General features: G+C 47.5%; 1 protein-coding gene across 3 annotated transcripts; it reads left to right on the top strand.

Moving 5' to 3' along the window:
- GATA4 (GATA binding protein 4) lies at positions 1-26,536 on the top strand. Of its 3 annotated transcripts, XM_018085552.3 has the most exons (7): positions 1-82; positions 572-813; positions 19,428-19,597; positions 22,883-23,008; positions 24,288-24,375; positions 24,649-24,791; positions 26,092-26,536. In XM_018085552.3, exons 2-7 carry the CDS (start codon positions 705-707, stop codon positions 26,272-26,274), a joined length of 819 nt encoding a protein of 272 aa, XP_017941041.1. In that variant the 5' UTR covers positions 1-82; positions 572-704; the 3' UTR covers positions 26,275-26,536. The 3 variants fall into 3 exon arrangements, with proteins under 3 accessions (XP_017941041.1, XP_017941040.1, XP_017941039.1); XM_018085551.3 differs by lacking the exon at positions 1-82 and having other exon boundaries at positions 115-813; positions 19,431-19,597; XM_018085550.3 differs by lacking the exon at positions 1-82 and having other exon boundaries at positions 115-813.
- Positions 26,537-27,825: the final 1,289 nt, after the last annotated feature.

Here is a 27,825-nt window from a genome sequence, read left to right as displayed (position 1 = left end):
GCTAAATCTCCCCTCCGGAGGGACCTGGACTTCTTGCTTGGGGTCTGGAAGACGCGGCGGGGACCTGCTGAAGGTGGGGAAGGTGGGCGGTGGGGAAAGGGGGGTGGTGGAGGAAAATCGCATCGCTGGTGGTGTTTTGGTTTTGGCTGGAAGGCTGTGCCCACGCGAGACCGCTCCGGCCGCTGCTCACCTCGGGGGAAAGTGGAGCCGGGGGTTTTCCGCCCGCTCCCCATCGCTCTGGATCGCGGCCGGGGACCCGGCTGGGGTTTGGGGAGGCCCGTCGCGAGATGTACCAGAGTTTAGCCATGGCAGCGAACCCCGGCCCTCCGGCGTACGAGGGGGCAGGTGGCTTCATGCACAGCGCGGCCGCAGCGTCCCCGGTCTATGTGCCCACCACGAGAGTCACCTCCATGCTCCCCAGCCTGCCCTACCTCCAGAGCAGCGGCTCTTCCCAGCAAGGCAGCCCCGTCTCCAGCCACTCCATCTGGACTCAGCCCGGAGCCGAAAGCGCCGCTTACAATCCCGGATCTTCTCACCCTCCCGTGTCACCTCGGTTCTCCTTCTCCACCAGCACCCCCATCCCTGCCACCTCTTCCCGGGAAGCGGCGGCGGCTTACAGCGGCTCCTTGAACCTTTCTGCTAACGGGAGGGAGCAGTACAGCAGGGGCTTCGGCAGCTCCTACTCCAGCCCCTACCCGGCCTATATGAGCCCCGAAATGGCCACGACCTGGACTTCCTCGCCCTTCGACAGCCCGATGCTGCACAACCTGCAGAGCCGAGGGACGCCCGCGGCCGCCCGGCACGCCAACATCGGTGAGCACAGACGGGATTGGCACAGGGGAGGGAGGCTTTCACCCCGTCGTCCCCCTAGATTTTGGTGCACGTACCCCTCTGCGTGTAGATTCAGGATGGGCGAAGGGCAGGAGGGAGAAATTCGGGGTATTCGGGATGTCGCTGTCGGAGCCGCCTCTCCGGCTTCAACCCCCCTGTGCTGCGGTTGCCCCCCCTGCACACGCATTTACTCTGAAAAACCATTTCCAAATATCCTCAAAGACTACAGCTGCCAAAAAAAAATTGATAAAATTTAAATAAAATTTAGGGTAGGCCCGAGGCAGCAAGGAATGATGTGACGAGCTCTGGCGCCAAGGCCCTGCTGGCTCCACAAATAGCTCCGAGGGGATTTGGGGGTTGCGATGGGGATGGTCGTGGTCTCCAGGACCACAATATTCCATGGGCACGCAGGTAGCCCCTCCCTGAGCTGGATTTAGGTGTAAAACGGGGAAAGTTTGTTTGGAAAATCAAGAAATCAAAGTTTGGCCAGTGAATACCAGATCTTTCCTTTGGGTTGTTTTACGTTCCAGCCTTTTTAAAATTATTTTTGGGGAGTTTAGTTAGGCTGGAAAAAGGGAGATTGAAGGGAAATTTAGAGTTGAGGTGAGAGAGACAATGGAGAAGGAGAAAAAGAAATGCATCCACATTTATTTTCCTGCTTTTTGGGGAACTCAGGCACATCGGAACAAGCCAACCGTGTATTTCAGCGTCACTTTGGTCCTAAAAATCTCAGCCCTGATCTCTTGTGCTGCTCCCAGTCTTGGAACTTTTCATTGCATTATGCCTCTGGTTCCTACGACCAAAAATTGGTCCAAATGGCTTAAAATATTGTTTTTATTTTTTCCTGGGGTAGAAGAGGGATAAATGGACAGAGAAATGTGGGGCACAAATTCGCATTGCAGCTTCATAAACCCTTTTTTCCTTCCCGCCTTCTCTCAGTGAAGGTATTTCTGTCGGCGTCGGGGTCGGGGTTAACAAAGAAAATGCCTCAAATTTGTCTGCAGATATTTTTTAAGATTGTGTTCTTAAGACTGAATTTTGGAGTGTGAGTTTTTCATCGTGTCTAGCAAGATTTGCGTTATCTTTAGCATTATTTTAAGATGCTAAAAGATGGAAAGTTGGGTGCCGGTGAAGACTTTGCCTTGCCAATGTCTTTTACTTTTCTTTGGGTGCTAAGAAATTGGTTAAGATGGGGAACAGATTAAGGATAAAATTTTAACCAGCCAGGCAATGTTTTCGGGAAGCCATGAGAAGGCGGAAAATAGAGGAAAAAAGCAGGATTAATTAAATAATCAAATATTAATCGAATATCAATGAAGACATATGAATATTTGTATTTGACTGTGGTGCCATCTGTTCCTTGGGGAAAAAAAAAACCACCTTTTTTTTGTGGTGGTCTCAAAAGACTCTTAATAAAAAATAAACTAAACCCGAAATAATATTAATGAAGAATTGCAGTTGAAAAATACCCGGCAGCTTTTAAAGTGCCAGAGACTGAGCGTGGGGATTTGGGGGTTTCGAGCCCTGAGGTTTGCGTTGCAGGTCTGCATGTTGGTGGCAAAAAGTGGGTTTTATCCAGGCTTTTAAATAGTACTGGGAAGGGCAGACGAGTTAAACCAGTCCAGAAAAGGGCTGTTAATGACGGAGAAAGGAGACGGGACTCCCCTTCATGGCCAGGTCCTGATTCGGGTGCCGGATTCACGGGATCGCCGAGGGCAGTGCGGCAGAATGCGCGGGATTCATTAGCACGGGTCTGATTACGTCTCTGCCTTGAATATGGAAAAGCCCTTGGATTTTAAGTCAAAAGTGCTTGGGTTTTGATTAAAAAATAATAAATAAATACAAACTTCCAGAACGCTGGAAAGTTTTAAATCTAGGATTAAGATGGATTTTTGGAAGACACCTCCTTGGGGAAGCAGGACCTGCCCCGTTCCCCCTTCTCCCCCGAGTCGGGGCGCGATCGCTGCCCGGTCCCTCCTCGACGGCCGGGCGATGCTTTGCGCAGGCTGTGGGGATCGAGGGGGTTGTGTGAAGCGTGTAAAGGCTGGCTGGGTGTTCTGAGCTTGGAGAAGTGCTTTATTTTAATGATTTTAAGAGTAAAAAACCCTGAAGGCACTGAAAGATGTAGTGTGGGGGGGGAAACACCGTTGTGGATTGCACCCAACGCAGACCCACTTTAACACCACATCCGAGCCTGGCTCACCACCTGAGCAGTCCCTGCAATGTGGAATCGACTCCTTCTTTGCCTTTCCTTAATTTTATTCTCTGCACAATGAGGAATCTCAAGGTGGAAACGGAATCCTTCGCTCAAGGCTCTATTAAATCAAGCGATATTTGCAATGGTCTTGTTTTCTTTTCCCAAAGAACCACTTTTGGATAGTGCTAAATGCAGGGCATCTGCAGGGCCACTGAAATTTTAATTATTATAATTTTTTAATAATAAAGATCAAATCTAGGCATGCGTAGCTGATTATGCAGACATGGATTCACAGTCTATGCAATTGGGCATTACATTTTTTCCCCCTTTTTATGTGTATATATATCCCAGTAACCATAAAGAAACACGCAGGGGAAAGAAGTTTAGTGAAAATGTATTCAGAGAAAATAACACTAAAAGAAATACAAATCTTCTTTTTTTTTTTTTTTTTTTTTCCTAAGAAGAGGAATTTTGGCTTGGGTTGAAACATCATAAAGCACTGAGAAGGCTGGGTGGGTAAACTACAAGGGCCCATTTGAAAAACTTCCCCTTGGTGTGAGTTCAAAATGCCAAATTTGGGCTTTTTAGGGTAAGTTTGGTGACTGATTTCATTACCCCGAAGAGCAGGATCAGATCATGCGGTCGAGGCAGTGAACTTGCTCCAGGCATTGCCTGGGATGGAGTTACAGTGAATTCCCGACTTAATGAGGCATGAAAAGGACCTGCTGCAAAGTCCCCTCTCAAAAGACTTCCCTGCCAGCACCAAAAATCTCTCGAAATCTCTCCCAAAATAAGCCTGGATGGGCAATTTGCCTCTTCCCCCTTCTCCAGGCAGAGGGGAGCAGGGATGGAGGGCGGCACGGGTGTCTGAGTGCATCCAGCCCACGGCGATTTGCTGCCTCCTGGATGTTTCCAGGCTGGGAATAGAGGGTCAGATTCCAGTTTGCCATCCCCACTCCCTTTAATTTTGCTTACAGCGGGGATTTTATTTTTGCTGTGGGCTCAGGAGGTTAGGAATAAATCGGGGCGGGGGGCTGTGAGCATTCCTGGTGGGTGCTTCTAGGGCTTTTTTTGGCTAAGTCGAAGTCAGGGCTCCTCAAACAGGCACCGCTGGAACACAGTAACAGCATCTGGGAAGATCAAAGCCTGGAGCAGACGCTGGGCTGGAAAATGCTGGTGGTGGGGGAGATATTGGGAAACAGATCTTAAGCTTTGCCATAGGGATGCTAAGAGATTTGTCCTGTCGCATCCCGGGGCCGGCATTCCCAGTGATTCATTGGCATTTGTTACAACCCGCTGCCCTACAAGCAGCCCCTGACCTTCCCCACTCACCGCAGGACACGGTGGTTTGTCCCTGTGGGGTGGCAGGCGATGAGGGGAGCCCAGAACCTCTCCTGTCCCTGCCCCCGGAGAGATGGGACCGTACGGTGGAAGGATGGGGCTGTCGGATGGAGGGTTGAGACCGTGGGGTGGTGGGATGGGACTGCAGGATGGAAGGATGGGGCCACAGGACAGAGAGACGGGGCTGAAGAATGGCGGGAATGGCTGGAGGATGGCGAGACGGGGCTGTGGGACAGCAGGATGGGACCGCAGGACGTGTCTGCATTTTACAGGGGATCCTACATCCCCTGTTTCGCAATCGGTTGCATTTCTCACCTCGGGGAAGGTTTGCCCAGGGCTTTGTTCCCCTCTGTGGGTTTCAAGCCACCTCCTGCTCTCCTGCCTAATTTAATTGTCACTCGTCAGTCTGGGATTTGGGATGAAACCCACAGAATTAGGGTTTCTAATCTCTGAGCAAGACCAAGCTCAAACAGGCAAATGTTTATTCTCCCTCAAATCCCCAAACAGTAGATTTTAAATTGCAAATAAAGCAGCAATAATAATAAAAATATCACCGTCATGGGCACTCTGTCATCCTTATTAATAACTCAATTCCTTAATTAAAAATTGCACCTCATTACCAAATACCAGTGCATATGTTGCATAGAACATATGGTGTAGTATATAATATATTATAAATGGTCATCAATTTTTGTAGAGCAATAAAACTTAAGGTAGTGGATAGTGGTGCTTAATCTAAGCCTTTATTAAGCCAGGATTATTTTTCTCCTCCACACACACCCTCATGTGCATTTCTTTATCCCTACAAGAATAACAGCAATATTTTTTTAAGAGCCTGTATTATACTCTCTCCATATTTTTTTTGCCAGCAATTTAGGAAGAAAGAGGCAAAATCCTTGGAAACAGAGGAGTATTTATCAGGCAGTGTTTCCCAAAGGAAACCAGCCCAAACCTGATGCCTCTGTATTCTTTTCATGATGGGAAAACCTTGGCTTTGAGGGCAGGTAGGAGGTCCCCAAAACTGGTTATCCCAAATGCAGAGGGGTATTTTGAATGTGCAAACTCTCTCACTCTAAAAATTTGAAGATAAATTAGGAAAAAAACCCACCAAAAAAGCACCAAACAGCAAATAAAATCCCAAACTGGGTGAAAAAGCAGCAGCACAGCGAGTTTTTGTGCCTGAAGGTCAGCAGCTTGTTGCTGCCGGGGGAGGATATGTGGAGGGGCTGCTAAAATAAGGTGGGAAAATGTGATTTGAAGGAAAATCCAATTTAAAAAAATTGATAGTGTTGTCCCAAACTCACAGAGACCTTGTTTCTCATCGGCACAGGGCTCTGCATTGAAAATTTTGCTCCTTGAGCCCCGTGGAGGGTTGTGAACACAGGAAAAAAAAGGGATGGAGAAATGGGATATTTGGGGATCTCCCCTTGCTTGGTGATGTTCCTGGGGGTACACAGGACAGAGAAAGGTGGGGGGATCCAGATCAACGTCTTGGGTCCTTCCAGGCTTTTGCAACCTAATTATAACGAGACTTAAAGAAGCTTCTGCTTCCCATTTGAGGCTCATCCCTGCCTGTGAAACCAGGTGGAAACCTACCCAGAGAGCTCAGTTCATGAGCTTAAAGCAGCCAGTTTTGCTCATGCTGGGAGGGAAGAGGCAGAAATGCAGATTTTTTTGCTGGGACAACCATGCTGGCCCCACATTCCCAGCACGTATGGTCCCTGAATAAGGTGATTATGCTGCCAAAACCTCTTGGTTGTAACAGCGAGGTTGGGTTGTTACAGCCACCACTCGATTTGGAGAGAGGAATGTGTGTAATTATGCCTGTAGGACTGCAAAAAAAGGGAGATTGGAATATTTGGAAATGCCAAACATTCACCTTGTCGATGGGTCTGAATTCGCGGTGCCGTCTGGCAGGAAGGCGTAAATACGCCTTTGGCAGGGGAATGTGAAACACTGCTTAAATAACCAGGGAAATAGGTGAGAATATGCTCTTACCTCTCAAATTTACTCTAAAAATAGAAGAAAATTTCATTATAAGGTTGGATTGAGGTTTTTTTTAATCTAGTGGCTAAGAAAAAAGAGGTGGGTCCCCTTCGCAGGACAAAACCCTTCGCAGCGTGTCTACGCTAACATCCCACGTTATAAAACATTGAAACCTCTCTGGCCTTTCCAAGTCTTCCCCACATCACTGGTCACGGTGACCCAAGCTGTAAATACATCTGTAATGACAAATTAAGCCCAATTATCTGCCATGCCTGAGCAGTGAGGTCTTTCTGCACACGGGTGCGTGACAGCGCTTGAGAATAATTCGATCACCGTTGGCTGTGGCACGAGTGGTATTAAATTAAAGGCTCTTCTGAAAGGCCCTGAGTTTCTGCCACGCCGAGGGATGCCGTGCTCCTGCTCCAAAAATGTTGGGTGTTTTCCTTTACACTTTTCCAGGAGCTCCTTGCTGCAGGGTATGTCGAGCTTGCAGCACTCCCCGTGCTGTTGCAGCCTTTCGAACACTTGCGGCACTCGGTGGTGATTTCTTTTTCAATATGATAAGTTTGAGCTGGATTTTCTCATCCCCCAAAAAAGCACAGCCTGGGTTTGCTTAGAAAGAAGAGTTGGGCAGAGATTTTCCAAGCTGGATCCAGATCTGACCCTGCCATCAGTGCTGAAATGTTTCAGCTTTCGGGTTTTGGCAAGGGCTGGGTTTTAAAGCCAAGTATGGGGCAGTGTCAACGGGAAGCAAATATATTATTTTCCTTTCCAAGAAATGCCCAGTGATTAATTTTTTTCTCAATTATTTGCTGGCACAGAGGGTTTTTTATGCTTAATTAGGTGGATACCTAAATGTAGACTGAGCCCTTTGGCTGGGGGGAACAAAGTTGAGTCATTCCCATGTCTTTTCGCTGTTTTTCTCTGTCTTTCTAAGGCCAAACCTGGGTTGTTTTGCCCAGGTTGGAGGACCAGCCCTCCCCCAAAAACCAGATTCTATATGGACAAAAAAACCTCAACCTCAAAAATACCCACATTCATTGCTTAGAGGTGAAACCATCCCTGTTTTAAAGCACAGGGAGGTTCACCGGGAGTTGGTGCAGGATCGGGCCCATGTAAAAAGATTCCATAGGGAAGAAATGCAGCCCACTGCAAATTACATGGGAATTTACATGTTTTCTTGGGAAGATGAAGGCCCAAAATCCAGTGGGACCTCTCTTTTTTTTTTTCTGAAAAGTGGCCACTTGCTTTATATGTTGCAGCATAAAGGGATTTGTGATTTTTTAAAATTATTTTTAGAGACCCATAAAGCTTGTGAGCTCCTTATCAGAGCCAGCTGGGCTTGCACCTCTCACACCAGCCTTGGGAGACACTCAGAAATTCATTTTGTTTGTGAAAGAGGAAAACAAAAAATCATGGAAAGTCAAGGAAAAATAAGTTTTCCACCAGAGGTGGGGTGAGGGCAGCCGGATGAGGGACACAGCCGGGCCAGTCTTCCATCTCCACCAGGGACTGGTACTGGATGCTTCTGAATCTGGGATAACAAAATTGCTGCCTGGAAATGTTTCTTCCTAATCCCTGGGAATTAAGTTGGTGTCTGCTGGGGGAGCATTTCAGGAGAGGTCCCGTGGTGGGGGACCTGCTCTTGCTCTTCTTCCCAAAGCTCAGCCCTTTTCCGTTGGTCGGTGCTTCCAGCGACAGCGGGGTGGAATTACAGGGTGCTGGGATAGGGCTGGGAGCCTGTTGCCTCCAGGCTCTTCTAAAACGTTAAAACCCAAGTCTGGGGGCAGAGATGGAGAAAGGGGGGAGAAGGATACCAGGTCGGTCCATCAGAGCAGGATTTTGCCAATTCTTCCTGGTTTTTCCACACTGCTTGCACAGAGCTCTCTAACATTTAAGCAAATTCCAGGTTGTCCTCTGACCTCGAGGGCCAGGGGGTTGTGTTGTCTCCTTTGGCTCTGCAAACATCTCCAGACAGTTCAGGAGACATCCCCCTCTTTCAAGATTCTCAGCTGCCTGTGCTTTGGAGAACCTCAATTTTCTTTCAAGCTCCAGGTTCCAGACTCATGTTATCATATGTCAGGTTCTGCTTTTGCAGAAAAGGAAGGAGCAACTTTTCTGGACAGGGGAGAGAATGGAAAACTCTGATTCCTTAATCTTAATGCTGAAATTCTAGAAGAGGCAAAAAAAACCCCAACTAATATTTAATAGTTAAACTCCTACGAGTTTCCAAGCCAGGCTCTTGGATCTGCAAGTCAGGGAGCCACCATTATTCAATATTCAGGGAGCCACCAGTGTTTAATGTTCAGAGAACCACCACTATTCAATATTCAGGGAGCCACCATTATTCAATATTCAGGGTTTGCAGTGCTGGAGCTGTAAAAAAATCAGTGAGGCTGTGAGCCCCAGACATCAGGACTCCTCTGAATGACGCTCGGCCCCAGATGTCTGAGATTATTTTGGGAAGAGAGTGCTGGCCCCAGGGGCTGGCTGCTCTGGGGACTGGTTGCTGGGAAGTTGGGACATGCCTCGGTGGCGTGGAGCATGAGAGGGGAAGCTGGTTTGGGAGGGGTGTCTCATCCTCATGCTCCCCTGGGCTGGGAGGATGCTCTGGGTCCCAGGCATGACTGAGGTTTTTATCCGGGGGTTTCCCATGTTCAGTCCTTCCTTACTTCAATATGACAAATCAGTAGTGCTGTATCCTGACCCTCTGGATGTGCAGATCTGTCCTGAAGGGTCTTTCCACCTCCTAAAACAAGTAGGACCACAAGCAGGAGGGTGAAATCCCCCTCATGCCCCCTCCCCTTTGCCTCCAGCCAGGGAAGGGTCTCACTCGGTCAGAGTGAACTGCCTGCCCTCCCCATCCACTTCTATTCCTAAACCCACATCCCAGTCAGACTCTGCCACCTCCCTTCACACAAAATCAATAACAACGGGTGAGCAGGTTAATTATAATCACAGAATAAACGCCACGGTCTCAAAGTTCACTCAACTCCAGCAGCATTTTGAAAATGAGTGGACGACGCCAAGAAACTTTCATTGATTCCTCCGGGGCAGGTGTGGGAGTTTGAACCTGTCCCCAGGCTGATCTTGATTTGAGACCTGCTCAATTTTCCTCCTTATCTCGACTTTCGCCTATCTTATAATGCCTGTTATTTTAGATAAAAAGTCCAATCAATTGAGTTAGAAAAACTGCAAGTTATATGTTGCCCTGATAAGTTCGGTACCTGCCGTTTTATTGGCCTGGGCTGTGAACTGACCTCTGCAGATGCTTTATTGGCCCTTCCTCCTGTCCTGCTCAGGGGCTGAGTTGACTTAACATCCAGAATAACTAATAAAAGAGGAAAAGAGAAGGGCCAGGGGTTAGACAAACTCACTGTCCCCTCTAATGGCATGAGCCATAGTAAACACCTTTTTTGTTTATCCCTGGCTGGCATCCCACAGGGAAGCCAAAATCTGGCCTGGCTTATGGTGGAGCTCCTCTGAGTGGGATTTATCAGTGTAACACCTCCAAACTGGAGGCAGAGCCTGTGACTAAATTAGTGAAATTAGAAGAAAACTGGGACAGGGGTTTGGCCAGTGCCATCATTCTCAGTCATGGGCTGGACATGTGGAGCCCAGCGTATCTCATATATTCCTACATATGGTACATACATGATTTATGTTCATAAAATGGAGGCTTTTAATGTATCACATATGTTTTACATATACGAAGTGAGTTTTTAAAAATATATGTGTGTCTGTGTGGGTTATATTTGTGCACATATGTATAGATAAAAATGCACACATGATTCTATATGTTCTATATAGTAATATAATAATAATAATTTTAATAGCAAAATCAGAGAGAATTGATTGGAGATTATTCTTATCTTGTTACAAAGGCATTCTTAAGGACAATCCTGGCACCCTTGCCCTTGGAAGGGGGGTTGGAACTATGAGATTTTTAAGGTCCCTTCCAACCCAGACCATTCTGTGATTCTATGGCATGGTATATATATATATATGTATATACACACACACACACATATAATAATAATAATACAATGGACTGTATTCCTACAAGAAGGACCTTGCCCATTTGACTTGGATAAATGTCTTTCCTTCTGATCTGCACCAGCCTGGGGAAAAAAGCCACCCCAACCTTTGAGTTTCTGGAGTTGCAGAAATGCGGGTCGGAAGATCTCTAGTCCAGTCTCCTGTTTGAAGCAGGACAACCACCAGCAGTGGCTGAGGGCAGTGGTGATTTCATGTGGATGAGGCTCGGGAATGCCCAGGGATGGACACTACTCTAGCTCCTAAAGAAAACCAAACAGACCACGCTCTTCAATCACTGGTGGTTTTTGGGGTTGTCCTGTGCAGGGCCAGGAGTTGGACTTGATGATCCTTGTGGGACCCTTCCAACTCAGGATGTTCTTTGACTCTGTATCAGGGCTCCTGACACAGTCCAAGCACAGACCACCTCAGCCTGACCCCAGCATCTCCTGGTGCAGCTCCTGGGGAGCAGTTTGGATGTGACCACTGCAGATTGGGGTCTCAGAACATCTGAACATGGCCTGACTCTGTTGGCCAGGCTTAGGGTGAAGGTTCACTGGTTACCCGGTAACTGGTCCAGGTTCACCAGTTACCCTGTAGCCATAAGGCCAATTCCCATGGCTCAGCCACAGAACAGCAGCTTGGCATGACTCCACAGCACACCTGCTTGTGGTCCCCTGTGGGTTCACCACGTACAGCTGCATGTCAGCCGTGATCCTTTACATGTGCTCGACTCGGGAACAGCTGCCCAGGTGGGATCATGGCATTGCAGACTCCAAGCTTTTCTGATCTTCTACATTTTTTCCCCTCTGTCCCTTCCCTGAGGTCATCAAAGAAGAGTCTCTTGTCGGACAAGTCCATTTGGAGATGGGCCATATTTCAAGGAGGATAACACTGAGGCTGTTTTTCCCTAGTCAAAAGAGAGAAAGACCATTTCCAGATGCCTTCTGCCAAGCACACCCCAGGCTGTGGATGGTCCCATCCTGCCCATTCCCTGGGCTCTTCTCTGTGCTAATCTGAGATTTGTTAAAAAATATTTGGACAGTCGATAAGCAGAGGAATCTCCTGTTTAACAGAAGAGCCCCAGATATTTACAAGTGTAAGAATTGTAAGTACAAGTAAGGAAGGGGAGGTCACCTTGGTGGGTGGGATCAGGCCTGAATCCCAGCAGAAGGAAACAGACCTTGGAGTTCACTCAGGCACAGCCTGACAGTCAGTAGAAGTTGCTGTTGGACACCAGGTTGCTATCAAAGGGGTGGTCGTGTTCCAATCAAAAGACCCTGCATCCTTGGGGATGTTTGCATTCCTGTACCCTGTAGAGCAGGCTGTGCACCTTTGGGATGTGGAATGTGGTACTTCAGTGTGGAGGTCGACTGTCCCTCCACTCAGCACTGGTACAACCATTGGGATTGGTGGTTTGGGGTCTGGTGGTTCTGGTGTGCTGCAGAGCTGTGAGTGCTTTTCCGAGCAACCAGGTTGGCCAGTCCCCAAGGACCATCTCCTGCCCCTTCCTACAAACAGTTTGTTTAGACATGATTTAGAGGCATCCAGGCTGTTTCCATCCACCCTTCTTCCACCCATTTCTTGCCTCCATACTTATGACTGTGGCCTTTGAAAGCTGTCCTCTTGCCCCCCTACAGTTTTGCTCCTTCTCAAAGGGGAAGAACATTGCCACAAAGAGATGAAAAGCGTTGTTCAAGGGAATCTTTTTGCAGAGCCAAGACTGAACTCAAAGCCAGGCCCAGAATTTGACCAACTGTGTCCCTCTTGCACATGATCTCAGCTGGTCCTTTGGCTGCTTCTACCTCCACTGTCCTTCAAATCGGAGAAAACATATCCATAAAGGAAAGGAGTATTCCTGGCTGCTGGCAATGGTGTGTGCCACAGACCTTGGCTTGCCTCAGGCAGAGGAGGGAACGTTGCAGAGGAGGGACACAATGTTCCCTTTGCCTTGACAGGAAACATTTGGCCTGGGAAGGATTGCACAGGAACAGTCTCTCCGTGGTGTTTCACGAGGCGAGGGAAAACCAGCTTCCTTTGCCTTTTAGAAAGCCAGACTGGAAGTTGAATGTTTCATCAGCAATCAGTAGGGTCTTTATGTTTTCAGAGGAAAACTGTTGGGTCCAGGCAGCCAACTGAGTACACAACCATTTTCTCCACCATAGACGTGTCAGATAAACCCTAAACCTTTCTGGGACAGCACCAAGCCATTTCTGTGCAGCTGCACAATGGTGCTTTTTGCTTGAAACCATATTTCTGGCTAAGCCTCGGGAACTTACCTGTTTCTCCACTTCCTGCAGATCATCAATCACACAAGTGATGCCTTCTGTTAATCCAGAGCAGGGGAGAGTAGGGAGTCACATTCCACCAGCACCCAGCCCAGTGATGGGCACTACTCAGACAGGCGCTGTTCTGCTCTCCCTACATCTGGGTCCACTAGTCTTTAAAACAGTGGGGCCTTGGATGAATCTCTCCCAAATTCCGTCAGAGGGGAAACAGGCAGAGAAGGGGGAGGTGGCAAAAAAGCCAATGGGCAGAACCTGTTTTTACAGAAACACGCTCAACTCCATTAGCTCCATTCTCAGCTTTCTGATCCCAGCCTGTGTGCTGAGCTGATGACGTCCCCATGCACAAAGGACAGCTTTACTTTGGCTCCCCCATACATAAATTTGGGCTTTTTTATTTACAGTCACTCCCTGCCCTTCTACTTTTCCTTATCCTTGTTTTGCTGTTACCTTCCTTTCCAGTTCAGTCCTTCTCCACCATGGTCTTGGACCGAGCAGCACTTTTAACTGCTGTGATCTGACCAGAAACATTTTGGTGGTTTTTTTCCCCCCTTGAAACTTTGGCTTCTGGAATTGTGCAATTTATGAGAACATTCCAAAGAAATAGAAGATACGACTTTGAGCTCCACTACCTGCAGCAAAACACCGATTAAAAGGAGACTGAAAGGCTTGTAGTGTAGGAATGGTTTCCATACCATCACTTTTAAATGGAAACAATCTTGGGATTTGGGACAAAGCAGTTGGGAACACTGAATCCTCTTCCCCCTTGCCATGTTGTTGTGGCTGTCCCCTGAAGCAGAAGGTGAGGGTGTCTTGGATGGAATTCCAGTGTGTCCACGTCCTTTGCCTCAGCTGCGAGTGCCCCTGAGAGTCCATTTGGAATTTGTGTATACACAGGATCGTGGCTCTCACCTCTTATCATAACAAATTGTTTTAGGAAACTGCTTCTCTGCTGGGAAAACTGCTCTCAGGGTCTGTTTAGAGCCTGTAAGTGGCCTGACTGTGTTTGAAGGACAGCTTCTCCTTTGTTGAGTTGCTTCATTGGGTTGAGAAGACACTTCTGCAGGGGGAAATGTTGATATCAAATATCTCTCCAGCTGTAAACAAAACTCCAGTGCTGTATTAATGGAAGTCTCTTTCCATTCCTCTTCACCCAGGGGGGTGAAGGCAGGAGGGGGCTGGAGGGAAGCAGAAGGTAGACAAACTCATTGTTTCTCATGTGGGAGGATCTGACCCAAACCAGTGTAGGGAGGGCTCTTTGTCCCCTTCCAGAGGCTGGTTTGGGAATAGAAACTTATGAACTGGGTGCTGGCTCTGAGCTGAAGGATTCAAAGTCCTTCCTTTTTCTGTTTTTATTTCTTTGGGTCCTGATCCATCAGTTTCATGTGTTCGAGATGATCCCTTCATTGCTAATAGATTTCTCTGTAGAGTCATGGAATCCCAGAACAGTTTGGGTCAGAAGGGACCTTGAAGATCACCTTGTTCCAACCCTCCATACCTTCCACTAGACCAGGTTACTCCAAGTACCATCCAACTCAGTCTTAAACACTTTTAGAGGTGGATTGTTTAAGAAAAGCCCAAAGATCTTGACCTAGGAGTGGACATAGTGTCAGGTTGGCAGAGTTGGGGTTTTCAGAGATGGTGGAAAGGCCCAGAGAAGGCGCTTCAAGCCTCTCTCTAGACTCAAGCCCTGGACAAGCTCCCTCTGATCCCCAACTGACTTGTTGCAAGAGGATATCTGGTTTTCCTGACTGGGAAGGCAAAAGTCCTCAGGCTTTGGGTGAGCCATGTCCTCGATCAGAGATGCTGTCATGACCTTCCTATGCTAGGAAAAGTGCCTGTAGGGGTGGGCTGGCCGTGCTCAGATCTGCTCTGTTGTTGATCCCAGCATTGTCTCTAAAGGTTGATCCCTTCAGACCTGGAGGTGGATGTGAAGGACCCCTCCCAATGACTAAGAGTCATGAAGGACCATATCCAAGAATTCTTTTTCCCTACAAGACCCCAGCACCCCACTTAGGAGTTGCTCCTGGCTCCCTGGGGACTGAATGTCCCATTGTGGAAAGTATTTCTGACATGAGTGTGCTCAAGGCCTCACCCAAGATTAGGAGGCTGTTGTGCAACACACAAGTGACATTTCCTGCCCTGGAGACCTTGCAGTGCCCATAAACTGTAGGTGTGAGGGGAAAAAATCTCCTTTGACAGAGCAAGATGATGACCAGGATAGGGATGGGACACAATCTGTCCTCTCTGCTGGTCATTCAGAGACATTTCATGATCTGCTTTCACGTGACAAGCTCCTTCATTGACTAAAGGCAGGGTTTTATGAAGAATTAAGTAGAGGGCCATCAGCATTAGTCAACACCAGGAGCCTAGCCCATAAAATGATCCAAAGACTGATATTATACAAGATAAGGCCTCTACAAAGGCACGTGGGGGAGTTCAAAGAGGAAGATGAGGCCACTCAGCAAACACAAGGCTACTCCAGCCATGAGCTGGCGTCCTTCTCAGCCTGATCAGCAAACCTTATCCTTCCCCCAATCCTGTCCCACTGCTGGCCATACCTGGCTTTGGGAGAGGGAGTAAATCTTTCCAGCAGAAAGGCTGTTACAGAGGTCACCGGATGGACCCATAAATCTCCATTATCAGGCAGCGGCTCCTGTGCCACGGGACGGAAATTATTGCCCTGAGTGTGACTGGGGGAGCCTTTCCTTCCCCCCTCATTGTTCAGGGCCCTCCGGGAGCCGCTCGGGCAATTTGCTGCCTGAATAAACGTTTCCTTTCCCGGCTGCTAAGTACAAGGAATAAGTGTCAGGAGATCTCATAATGCCAGGATTTAGAGCTCCAGCCCCGAGACAGAAGCCAAGAAAACACTTTGCTGCTTTTTCCTGGGGAGTCTCCCTAATCCCCATTATTAATAACAGTGACAAATTAAACAATTAGTGCACTTGAAGCCCAGTGACCTCCATGCCCAATATAGCTCAGACTGATGGTGCATCCTGGTTCCTGTGGGCTTGGAGCCCTGGGAACATTTGGGTTTCCTAGGTCTTGGACACCCACTCACAACAAACCACGTGGGCTGTGGGTCTTCAGGTGATATCTTCTCATTATTTTGAAGACCCTCAGGTTTTTGAGAGCGGGTGTGGCTGGAAGGACAGCTCAGAAAGCTCCCCTTGAAAACTTCATCCCTAAATTTAGTGATGCCATGAAATCATATATATATAATTTCTTTGAGAAAGAAATCCAGTCCCTTGTCTTCCTTCTTTGGGGCCCAAACATCCTTTGTTAATTAAAGGACATGCACTAAGCCCATGCCATCTTCTCTAAGCCAATATCCAGCAGTGTCCAAGACATTTCCTTTGCCATCCTCAAGCTCGCTTTGGAGCAGGTGAGGATATTTTTCCTCCAGGTGGTATCTCTGGAGGTCAAGGAGCTCTGAGAGGGCTCCAGGAATGTTTTTAATGAGGTTGCACTCCGTGGATGTCATCTTCTGACTCAGCACAGGGTGGTGCACGTAGGGGACGCACCCATCTGATATGGCCCCGTGATTAGGGAGAGCCACCCATCGCGTGGAGCCTCCGTGTGCCCTGGGAACAAAGTCTGTGCCTTCCCCGTCTGATTCCTGTTTAAGAACATTCCCAAGGATCACCTCTGTCTGCAGCTGAGAGGGAAAATCGCACAAATATTTATTATTATTACTATTATTATTTATTGTTGTTATTATATTATTATTATTATTATTATTATTGTTATTATTATTATTATTATTATTATTATTGGAAGACGACGACTTCTAGAAAATTAAACCAGTGAAAGTCTGGATGGGAATCTGAGTAATCTGGTCTAGTGAGCAATTCACCCATGGGAGGGGGTTGGAAGGAGATGATATTTCAAGTCTCTTCCAACCCAAAACTTTCTGTGATTTTATGTTTCTATGATTCTATGCAAGTCCCTCAGGAGAGAAGTTCCAGTTCAAATCCCACGTAAACCGAAAAAAAAAAACCAAAATCAAAACCAAACCCACCAAAGAAAAAGGGAAGAATACAGCTCAGACAAATACAGATTGGAAAGGAGAGCAAGTCTCAAGACTGGTTTGTACTGGTGTTTTGGACGTCTGATGACAACCACCAGTGAAAATAATGTGGGCAAATTAGCTGGGTGCCACACAAACTCTTGGGAAATAACACTCAGCAGCAGATTTGATTATTTTCAGAAAACAAGAGACTTACACTTTGCCTGGTTTCTACTCCACATCCTCTTCTTTTTTTCCTAAAAACAGAAATATGCCCATACTTGACATTTCTTCATATCAAAATCATTTTCAGAGACCTTCTTATTGAAGAGCTAGTCCAATTCTTAGCATTTCTGAGAGACATTAGGATTTCCTCCTTTTTATTTGATTAAAAACTTCCATATTTTGTTTTTCTGGTAGAGAAATGTCCAGGAAAGATTGTATTTTGTAGTTAGTCACACAACTCAAATCACTCAACTTTCAACTGTTGCCTTTTGATTACCTCTGCTCTGCTAAATTCTCCCTGGATTATGTCCACGAATTACTTTCAAAGAAGAAGTGATTTTTCTCACAGGACAAAAATTACTGTGAAAATAATTTGCCTTTTTCTTTGGAAAACGATAATCAAAAACCTCGACAACTTCTAAGATGAAAAAAAAAAAAAAGTGAAATGTTTTCCTTTCTTGAGATTTTTCAAGGAAATGAGTTCTTTCCTGACCAGCTGTTCCAATCCCTTCTCTTTTCAAAGGGAATTTATTTGATCTAGATTTTGGCTGTAACTCAATTGCCATTTTAAAGGGGAAAGCGAGGCATTATGGTTGTGGTATCACTGAATCCATGTGGATAAAAATCACCTGGAGGGATTCCCGTCTCTTTGAAACCACCAGGATTGCTCGAGAGTAATTTTCCTAAGCTGCTGAGAAGATATTGGATTCCTGCTTTTCTGGCTCCAGAGCCCCTTGGATACACTCATGTACTGCTTTCTACCATTTCCTCATGGGCACATGGTGTAACCTCTCAGAATTTTTAGCCTGATTTTCTAGGCAGAATCAGGCTCCTGTAAATCTTTTTCTCTGGGTCTCTCTTTACTGGCGCCACTTCATTATTTTTTTAATCCTTTGGCTCCTCCATGGTTATGCAGTTTCCTGCAGATTTTCCAAAAATAGTCTGGGTAAAAGAGAAAATAAGGCTGATGTCTGAACATAACCCCTGCTGGATATCAGAGAATCCACTTGAGGTTGAGACAGCTCGGCAAGAAGCCAAATTTTTTCGGTTTGCTCCTTGGAGACTTATTGTCTTCCAGCAGGAAGATACTCATATATGAGTATCTCATATATGAGATACTCATATAACAAGCAGGTGGACAAGCACGAAATACAGTGATGTTCTTGGCTTCTTGAAGGCTTTGTAGGGAAGGGTGAGCTGATTTATGTCTTTCCAAATGATGATGCAGTTGAGGTGTGTTGTGCTGACCTCTGCATCGCCTTGCAGATGATCTGGACCTCCCACAGTCAGAGGGATTGGACTGGCCCAGCCCAGGGCAGTTCATAGAATCCCAGGATGGTTTAGGATGGAGGGGAACTTAAAGATCATCTCCTTCCAAACCCTATGCCACGAGCAGGGACACCTTCCACTATCCCAGGTTGTTCCAAGCCCCATCCAACCTGGCCTTGGACACTTCCAGGGATCCAGGGGCAGCCACAGCTTCTCTGGGCAACCTGTGCCAGGGCCTCACCACCCTCACAGGGAAGAATTTTTTCTTAACATCCAATCCAACCCTGCTTTCTGTCAGAGTGAAGACATTCCCCCTTGTCCTGTCACTCCAGGCCCAATTGTCCCCGCTCTCATATCACATCTGCAGCTGAGCCTGGTGCAGGATGAACCAGGAAGGTGATGGGTGAGTGCACCAAGTCCTGGATAGTGACATCAAGTACGATGGAGATTTCCATCAAAAGCTGAGCCTCTGACACATATTAATGCCCAATGATGCCTCTTATCTGTCAGTGTGAGCTGGGGTTAGAATCACAGAATCATGGAGTATTTTTGGTGGGAAGGAACCTTAAAGATCATCTTGTTTCAACCCCCTGCCATGGGCAGGGAACCTTCATGTTGCACATGTGGATTTGTGTAGCTCAGGAGATGCTTCTCTTGCAGAGAACAGGGAGGAGGTACATGAACATCTCTCCCCTTGGGGAAGGGCTGGGAGGGAGTTGGGATGGGATGGGCTGGGTGAGGAGCATTTCCATGGGGGAGCAGAGCACACAGCACAGCCTTCCTGCCCCACTGAGATGCTCTGGCAGCTCTTTGATGTTGGAGCAGTTCTGCTCTGTGGGTCCAGGCCTGTGTTTATCCATGGTCACAGGAATTTGTCTGGATTGTAAACACGGCCGTTTGCCTGTCCCAATCTGTTTGCCCTGGCTATGTCCAGTCCTGAAAATTGGATAACGTCAGAGCAGAAGGGAAGGTTTCTATTTCTGTCTCCCGGTATCCGTGTCCCAGCACATCCCTGCTGCCACTGAAGTCCTGCAGCCAACACTGTATGGCAGGGAAAGGAGTCCCTCTTCCCAATAACCCTGGGGGCTTCCTTGGGAAAGGAAGAGCTGTTTCTTGCAACCTACAAAACCTGAATGCTTTGTGATTTTTTTAAAATGTCCTTTCTGGGCTAAGCTGAGAACCAGAGCAGTAATTAAATGTATGGCCACCTAATTAACCAAGTGTTTTCCCTTCTCTCCCGCCATGGCAGCAGAATTCTTTGACGATTATTCCGAGGGGCGAGAATGTGTCAACTGTGGGGCCATGTCCACCCCGCTCTGGAGGAGGGATGGCACGGGGCACTACCTCTGCAACGCCTGCGGGCTCTACCACAAGATGAACGGCATCAACCGGCCCCTGTTCAAACCCCAGAGGAGGCTGGTAAGTCCCGATCACACAACGCGTGTGGGGTGAGGATGAGGCACAGACCTGGGCTAGCTGGAGGTGACAGCGATGTTTCAACTCCTTGGATCCCCATCTGCCCAGCTTAGGTGGTTTTGGTCCAGATTTCCAAAATAAGTCAGATTTTCTCGTGCTTGTGACACTCCAAGGCCTTGTACTGTCCAGACCAGTTCTCCAGGCACTCAGGCCAGGCAGTGGAAGGGGCTCTAGGACAAAGAGCAGTACTTTGGTGTTGATTTAGCAACAGCCACTCTTTGCTGTAGTATCCCTCTTACCCCTAGGGTCCTTATTGCCTGGTCACTGCTGGATGACCCCTCTCACTTCCTGGTGACTGGACACCTTTTCTGGATCCCCTGCTCCTGGCTCCATTGGTTGAGCTGAAACAGATCTTGAGGGGCAGGTCAGGGTATCCCAAAATCTGTGGAGTCAGGGTGGGGTATGCATGAGGAACCTGGGGGACAGAAGGGTTCATCCTGGAGAAGAAAAGGCTTTGGAGTGACCTAACTGTGGCCTTCCAGCACCTGAAGAGAGCCTGCAAGGAAGATGGAGAGAGACCTTTTACAAAGACATGGAGTGACAGGACAAGGGGGAATGGTTTCACACTGACTGAGAGTAGATTTAGGTTAGATATTAGGGAGAAATTCTTGGCTGTGAGGGCGGTGAGGCCCTGGCACAGGTTGCCCAGAGAAGCTGTGGCTGCCCCATCCCTGGAAACATTCAAAGACGGGTTGGATGGAGTTTGGAGCAACCTGGTCTAGTGGAAGGTGTCCCTGCCCATGGCAGGGGGTTGGAACAAGATGAGCTTTTAAGGGCCCTTCCAACTCAAACCATTCTGGGATTTTATGAGCTTGACATTGATATCCCATCTGTCCCTGCCCATTTTGGTGAGGGACCTTTGGGAAGGTCTCTGTGTCCTCAGGGACACGAGTCCATCACAACCTCAGGCAGAAAGGAGCCACCGAGGCACCCCTGAGAGCCTGTTTTCCTAATCCTTGTCTTCCACGAGGCTCCATCACCAACCTGCCCCGCCCTTTGCGTCGCTCAGACCTGTCTGTGCTCAAACCCAGCCGTCCCCTGCAAGCGTCAAAAATGCCACCGGCAGCTCGAGCGCTGCCACCAACCACAGACACCCAGCGCCCTCTTGTGAAAACCCCTTCCAGACACTGCACCGATCCAGGCAGGATTTCGCCTTGGCACCCAGGACCTTCTCTCTCTCATTTCCTGGCCTACAGATTATCTGTATAGTCAGGAATGGCCCATTGGGTATCAGGGTTGGTCCTTTACAGCAATGGATCTCTGCACAGTCTCGGGATAAGGCTTGGAAAACTCCATAAGAAATATAAATCCATGAGTTGTGCAGATCCTTATGCGCACTTTCGTCACTTGGCTGGGCAGCTGGTAATCTAGAAATCTTGCAAAAGTGGCCAAATTTCTGCTTTTTCCTCCAGAATATAATTTCCATGAAGAAAGGGAGGACATGTCTCTGGATGCAACACAGGGGTGTGGTGAAAGTAATGCCAAGTGATCTGCCTAAATAAATATATTCAGTGCAAGTGACTTGGTTTAATCTGTGACTGTGTAATCCAGGTTTTTTTTGAGACTGAGATATTCCAGAGAGCCCTGCTAGGGGAGACCTTTGCCTTTGCTGCAAGCTCTCTCTTAAACTCTCACTCCACTTATGAACAAAGCTAAAACATGGTAAGATTACAACTAAAGTTTGGTTTCTATGCAGCAAAGGGGTTTCCAGCTTTCAAAGTCTTAAGAAGTACTCTGAGTTTCAATTTTTTCTTGTGCTACAGCTGTAGATTAACTGATCCTATTTAATAATGATGGAAAAGACATGGAGAGAAAGCTGTGGCAAAGATCACAGAGGAAGTTCCTGGTAGCCGCCAGGTCCTCATCTCCCAGGCTTTCACCCTATTACACAGATGCCAGCTGTGCTGTTCAGGGCTGCAGAGCTGGCTGGATGTCCAAGACCACCAGATTTCCTCCCTGTAGGCTCCTCTTCACGAGAACAGACATTATCACACAGCTCTCATCCTTCTGTTCAGTCCCAAATTTATCAGCAAGCAAAGAGGGAATTTGATCCCTGCCCATTCAGACTTTATCCTCAGCCTCTAAGAGCTGAGCTTTGAAGGACGCTGGGAAGAGTCAGGTGGGAACTTGTGGCTTTTTCTTCTTCCACCTCCCACTCAGCTTCCAAGCTCAAAACTTGTATTTTTTATGTTTTCAAGCCCATTGTTTTCTCCTGTGGCCTTTTGAGCTAAATCAGTTAACCCAGATAGGGAACTTCAGAAGGCCTGTTCCCTGCACATTAGTGGGGATTCCTATCCATTATCCCATCGACTTTTAGGAAGACAATGCTGCTGGAAGCTCTCTTTTTCTTATCTTCCTCTCAAGCCACATGAGTCACATCACATAAAGCCAGAAAGGAGTATGTAACATTCATGGCATTGAAAACATCCTCTTGGGATAGCCATGATGCCTGGAAAGCGAAGGGTTTGGAAGTCTGAAAGGGTGGGACAGTCTGAGATCCAGACACCTTAGTGTAAGTGTGTACAGGTGTAGAGGGTCTCCAAGCTGCTACTAGATCTGCTGGCAGTCTGGGCCTCTGTTCAGGTGATGTGTGATTCTGGAGAAAAGGAGGCTCAGGGGGGACCTTCTCACTCTCTGCAACTCCTGACAGGAGGGTGGAGCCAGGGAGGGTCAGGCTCTGCTCCCAGGGGACAGGACAAGAGGAAATGGCTTCAAGCTGTGCCAGGAGAGGTTCAGGCTAGGCATCAGTAAGAATTTCTTCACTGAAAAGGTGGTCAAGCATTGAAAGGGGCTGCCCAGGGAGGTGGTGGAGTCCCCATCCCTGGAGGTGTTCAAGAAACTACTGGACATGACACTCAGTGCTCTGGTCTGGTTGACAAGGCGAGGATCAAAGGTTGCACTTGATGATCTTGGAGGTCTTTTCCAACCTAAATGATTCTATTTTATGTCTCTGGCACCATCTGAGATGTGCCAGGACAGCTGAGACATCCTGGCAGGCATGAGGCAGTGGAAAGGCAGTGGAGCAGAAGCCGAAAGGCGAGAGAGGCAGCAAAAGGCAGCTGTGTCACCCACTGCAAAAGACAAGAAAGAGGAAAAAACAGAGAAATAAGAGAGGCAAGAGGAAAGGAAAACCTGGGGCATACTGGTGTGAGCTCACTGGGATCTGGGACGCTGCTAGTGGCAACAGGGGAGGGCTGATGAGTTTTCTCTCTCTGCATCTCCCCGCAGTCGGCGTCTCGCCGCGTCGGCCTCTCCTGTGCCAACTGCCACACGACCACAACCACGCTGTGGCGCAGGAACGCCGAGGGAGAGCCCGTCTGCAACGCCTGTGGACTCTACATGAAGCTCCATGGGGTAACATGTGGATCAACACAGTGATTTCTACTCTCTGTGGGAGGGTGCCCATAGCACCAAGCCGGGAATTGGGTTCTTCACACAACTCTGTGCTCTCCTGGAGCTGTTCTTCCTGCTGTTCCTTTGGGTTTTAGTGCACCTCAACATCCTGGTTATACTGGCAAGGGATGCATGCAGGGCATTTCTCACATGCTCATTAGGTCCCCTCTGCAACAAAGTCTTAAAACCTAATAAAACCAGGTCCAGATTCTTCCCACCTAAATTCAGGCCCAGATTCTCCCCACCTAGCTCCTCCACCAGGGTGTCAGATCCCAGCTACAGCTTGGCTGCAGACTTGTCAGGGACTGATGGGTGACTTTTCTTGCAGAAAAGTCTAGACAGTCTCTTCCTGTCAGTGGGGGCTTTGTGTATTGATGTCATGTGTGATATATCCAGAAGAGTCCTGCTGGAGGCCAAGGCATAGCAGGACTTCAAGATGCAAATCTTCAACCTTTCTCTCATCAGTCAGTGACAACAGGACCACCCCCATGGCAGATTCAGAGGCCTTCAACACCCTGGTGGTCTCTTAGTGGCCAACCCCAGCCCATGGCAGAGGGGTTGGAACTAGATGGTCTTTAAGATCCCTTCCAACCCAAACCATTCCAGGATTCTATGACTGTTGCTCCTAGCAATTTTATACACCTTTAAATACAATAAAAATCATATAAAGCAATAAATAATTGCTTTATTTTCCTGTATTTATTGCTTGAACAGTTTATACCTGACTAAATTTGCTTTCAGTGATGTTCAGTGACTCAGAGTAGACGGATTCATGAGAGACAGGTCAAAGCTGGAAGACAAGTGGGAAGCCTTACCAATTATTCCTAGAAATCCCAGCATGTTTCTGACTGTCCCACTTCAGTGGGATCAGCTCCTAAGGGGGGTCACCCCACACAGGCTTGGTACCTTTCCCAAAAGCAGGTATTAGCTAGAAAGAGTGTTTTTGTTCTGAAATATATACAGGAAATTCAATCAGATGAGTTGTTGTTCCTTCTGGCCTTAAAACACTCAGTACCCAAGGTGTGAGCTGCCTACCTATTCCCATTTGGATGCACATCTTGGAGCACTGACATCTCTCTTCACACAGAAGAGACCAGGGAATCTGGGCTCCATCTTGTTGCTGTTTCCAGTTAAATCACCCGGTTTTCATGGAGCCCACAAGGTAGAGCTGGAATCACGTTCTCCTAGATAACCTTAAGGACCCTCAGAAACCAATGGGCTTTTATATTTGGATCCACAGGTTCCCAGGCCTTTAGCAATGAGAAAAGAGGGCATTCAGACGAGGAAGCGCAAGCCGAAGAACCTTAACAAAACAAAGACACCAGCAGGTGAGTGTTGAACAGGAGGAGTTTATGATATGTGTACAAGTTTGCATTTGTGTTTCTGACCACGCTGTTGTATGAGCCAGAGATCCAACCACAAAACAGGCTGATTTTCCAGAAGAAATGGGGAATGTCTGAATGCCTCTCAGCAGCAACAAAGCCCTTCCCGCTACTTTTTAATCTGTTTTTACCACACTAACTTCTTGGCGGGTGGGTGGGTACGGCTCTGCACTGAAAGGTCTTTGGAAAGAGCCTGGTTTTCCACCTGCTTTCTCCCAGGCCCATCCAGCAGCGAGAGTCTTACCCCGACCACCAGCTCCACCAGCAGCAGCAGCAGCGCCACGACCACCGAGGAAATGCGGCCCATAAAAACCGAGCCCGGGCTCTCATCTCACTACGGGCACCCCAGCCCGGTTTCTCAGGTACAGAGGGGAGGTGATGGTAGTGGGACAAAGATGGGAATTAGGACAGTAGACTTGGGGAAAAGAACATCCTCAAAATGTTACTTAGGTACTTAGAGGTAAGTACCTGAAAGGAGCTTACAAGAAAGATGGAGAGAGACTTTTTACAAGGCCCTGGAGTGACAGGACAAGGGGGAATGGCTTCAAACTGAAAGAGAGTAGGTTTAGATTGGACATTAAGAAGAAATTCTTCCCTGTGAGGATGGTGATGCAGTGGAAGAGGTTGCCTAGAGAAGCTGTGGCTGCCCCATCCCTGGAAGTGTCCAAGGCCAGGTTGGACAGGGGCTTGGAACAACCTGGGATAGTGGAATGTGTCCCTGCCCAGGGCAGGGGGTTGGAATGAGATGATTTTTAATATCCTTTCCAACCCAACCCATTCTTTGATTCTACGAATCTCTATGGAAAAAGGTTGCTTCTTTTCACCTCAGGGGTCTAGGAGTTCCCAGTGAGAGATTTATCCTTCAGGATGGGGTAAAACCTCAGATTTTTGTCAATTAGGCTTTTTAATGATGTGTGGCTGTTCTAAACAGACAACAGGAAGTAGCAGCTTTTTTTAAAACATTAAATTCTGCTGTTTGAAAATATTAAATTCTTTTTAGTTGGGCAGCTTTACATGTCCCATAGCAGAAAAATACCCATTACCTTTCTATGATTTGATCTGTCTTGAGCAAGGGAAACCCTGGCAACATTTCCCTACTTTCTCTGCACTGGCTGGCTGAGTGTTGGGTGATATGAGCATGAGGGCAGAGAGCTGCAGGGTAAAGTGGTGTGATCTGTACCACAGCCACCACTAGATGTCTGCGGACCAGCACGATGTGGATTCACACAAGATGTTTTCATTTGAAAGCCAGAAGAGCCCAAGGCCAAGGAAATTTTAAGCCTTGGGAAGCAAAATGATAATTTCTGACATTTAAAAGAGAACCACATGGTGTGTGTGCAGCAGTAGGAAAGAACAGGGTCTTTCCCTGGAAGTGTTCAACACCAGGTAGGACAGGGCTTTGAGCAACCTGGTCTAGTGGAAGGTGTCCCTGCCCATGGCAGGGGGGTTGGAACAAGATGGTCTTTAAAGTCCCTTCCAACCCAGACCATTCTGTGATTCCATGATTCTAGAAAAAGAAGGAAAGAGACTGCCCAAGGTATCACACATAAGCTGCAATCTGCAGCAAATCCAGAGACATTATTACAATAGCACCAGCTAAGTGGATTCACATGTTCCTCTATGGTTGGAAGGTTTGTTCACAGGATTCTCCTTTTTCCACAGGCATTCTCAGTCTCTGCCATGTCCGGCCATGGATCCTCCATTCATCCTGTGATCTCAGCTCTGAAGCTTTCCCCGCAGGGTTACCAGTCAGCCATCAGCCAGTCTCCCCAAACCAGCTCCAAACAGGACTCCTGGAACAGCCTGGTGTTAGCTGAGAACCACGGGGACATCATAACTGCATAACCTGGGCTCCCACCCACCAACTTCAGGCTGATCCACTCAAGAGATGAAGAAGATGCCACGTCAATGTTGTTTCCCACCTCCCCTGCTCTCCTGCCTTCTCTTTCCTTTGTGAGATGTTCCAGCAAAGAGGTAAAGAGGACTGATCTGAGGTTCAGGAGAGCTCTAATGAAGCAGAGACTAAAATCTCAAAGTAACTACTGGATACGAAGCATTTTCCCCCACTTTAAATGAGCCTCTCTATTTGATTGTCATCACCTTCGATGAAACACACAGATGGACCCAGTTCTTGAGTTTTATTTAAAAAGATCTGGCATTTGAGACTCTGACAATGGTGGAGCAGAGACACTTCTTTTCTTCTGTCACCATCCATTCTCTCCCTGACCAGAAGAAAATGGCACTGTCTTCTCATTACCCAAATTCTGTGATCTTCCACCAAATGGAGCCAGTTCCAGAACAGTTTGCTGAACAGACTTCACTAGAGATTCTTTAGTGGCTTTAGTGGATTTGATATGATCTAGGGCAGAGAAAAAAAGAGACACCTCCCCCTCCTCAGCTCACACATGTAGAGTACTATATTTTCCTAGATGGTCTGGAAAGCTGATGAATGTCTGTATTTAATAGTAACTCCTTTCCTATTTATCATTATGAAATCATGGGACTGTGTTTCCAAGAGGTTGTTGGCTCAGCCTGGAGAAGGTCTGTCCAAAGTCAAAGCAGGATTTTGGAAGAAGGAACCTGCTGGAAGCAGATAGAGGAGATCCACGTTGGTAATCAAATCCGGGAGGAAATGGCTGGGCTCTTCCCTTATGGATAGTAACAAGCCAGGCTTAGAGATGATTCAAGTGCACAGCAAGTGAAAGATGCTCTTCTAACGCTGCTGTGCCACTGCTTTTGAGACAGATAATTTAATTATTTTGCCTACTTTTATGTTGGTTTGGATGTCATTGATGAAATCTGACTGTCACTTCTTTTTGGCTGTACTGTGAGTGCCCACTTTCTCCCCTAACAGCTGGCTCGTGACCATTTCCCACATCTAATCCTTTAGGATTTCACCTCTGGCAACAAGCAAAGGCTCCAGCCTCTCATGGAGGTGGCAGGGGCTGTTTTCTTTACCAAACATGTGCACAGACTTGCTTGCCTGCAAGAGAAGTGTAACTCCATTCCTGCATGAGTACTAAACAAGACTTGTCTATTTTCTTGCCCATATGGCTCTCAAGAACCAGGGAATTGTAGCAAATGGAGTTGGAAGAGGTGCTGAGAGCTCACTGACTCATTCCCTTTTCCTAAAGGGATCAATTCTTCCTAACCCAGCCCTGCCTACTCTGTCTTTAGCATGTGCTTAACAAACTCCAGCATTGCAGATGCCACAGCTCCCCTGTGCAGTCCAAGTTCTTCACCAGATGCTTGCCATGGTGTTTTCATCAATATTTCCAAGGAGAGACAGCTTTGCCTGTCTAGGCAGAGAATTTTTGGGAGACCTTATCCTACAAGATTCTCCACCCTTGTTTCTGTCCCCTCTCAAACTCTGTTCCCCTTCCTGTCTTCCCAGCT

This window comes from Manacus vitellinus, unplaced genomic scaffold (assembly GCF_001715985.3).
Source record: "Manacus vitellinus isolate BGI_N305 unplaced genomic scaffold, ASM171598v3 scaffold_82_pilon, whole genome shotgun sequence".
Classification (NCBI taxonomy): Eukaryota; Metazoa; Chordata; class Aves; order Passeriformes; family Pipridae; genus Manacus; species Manacus vitellinus.
Note: the sequence above shows the minus strand (reverse complement) of the source record. Positions and strands in the feature narration are given on the sequence as shown.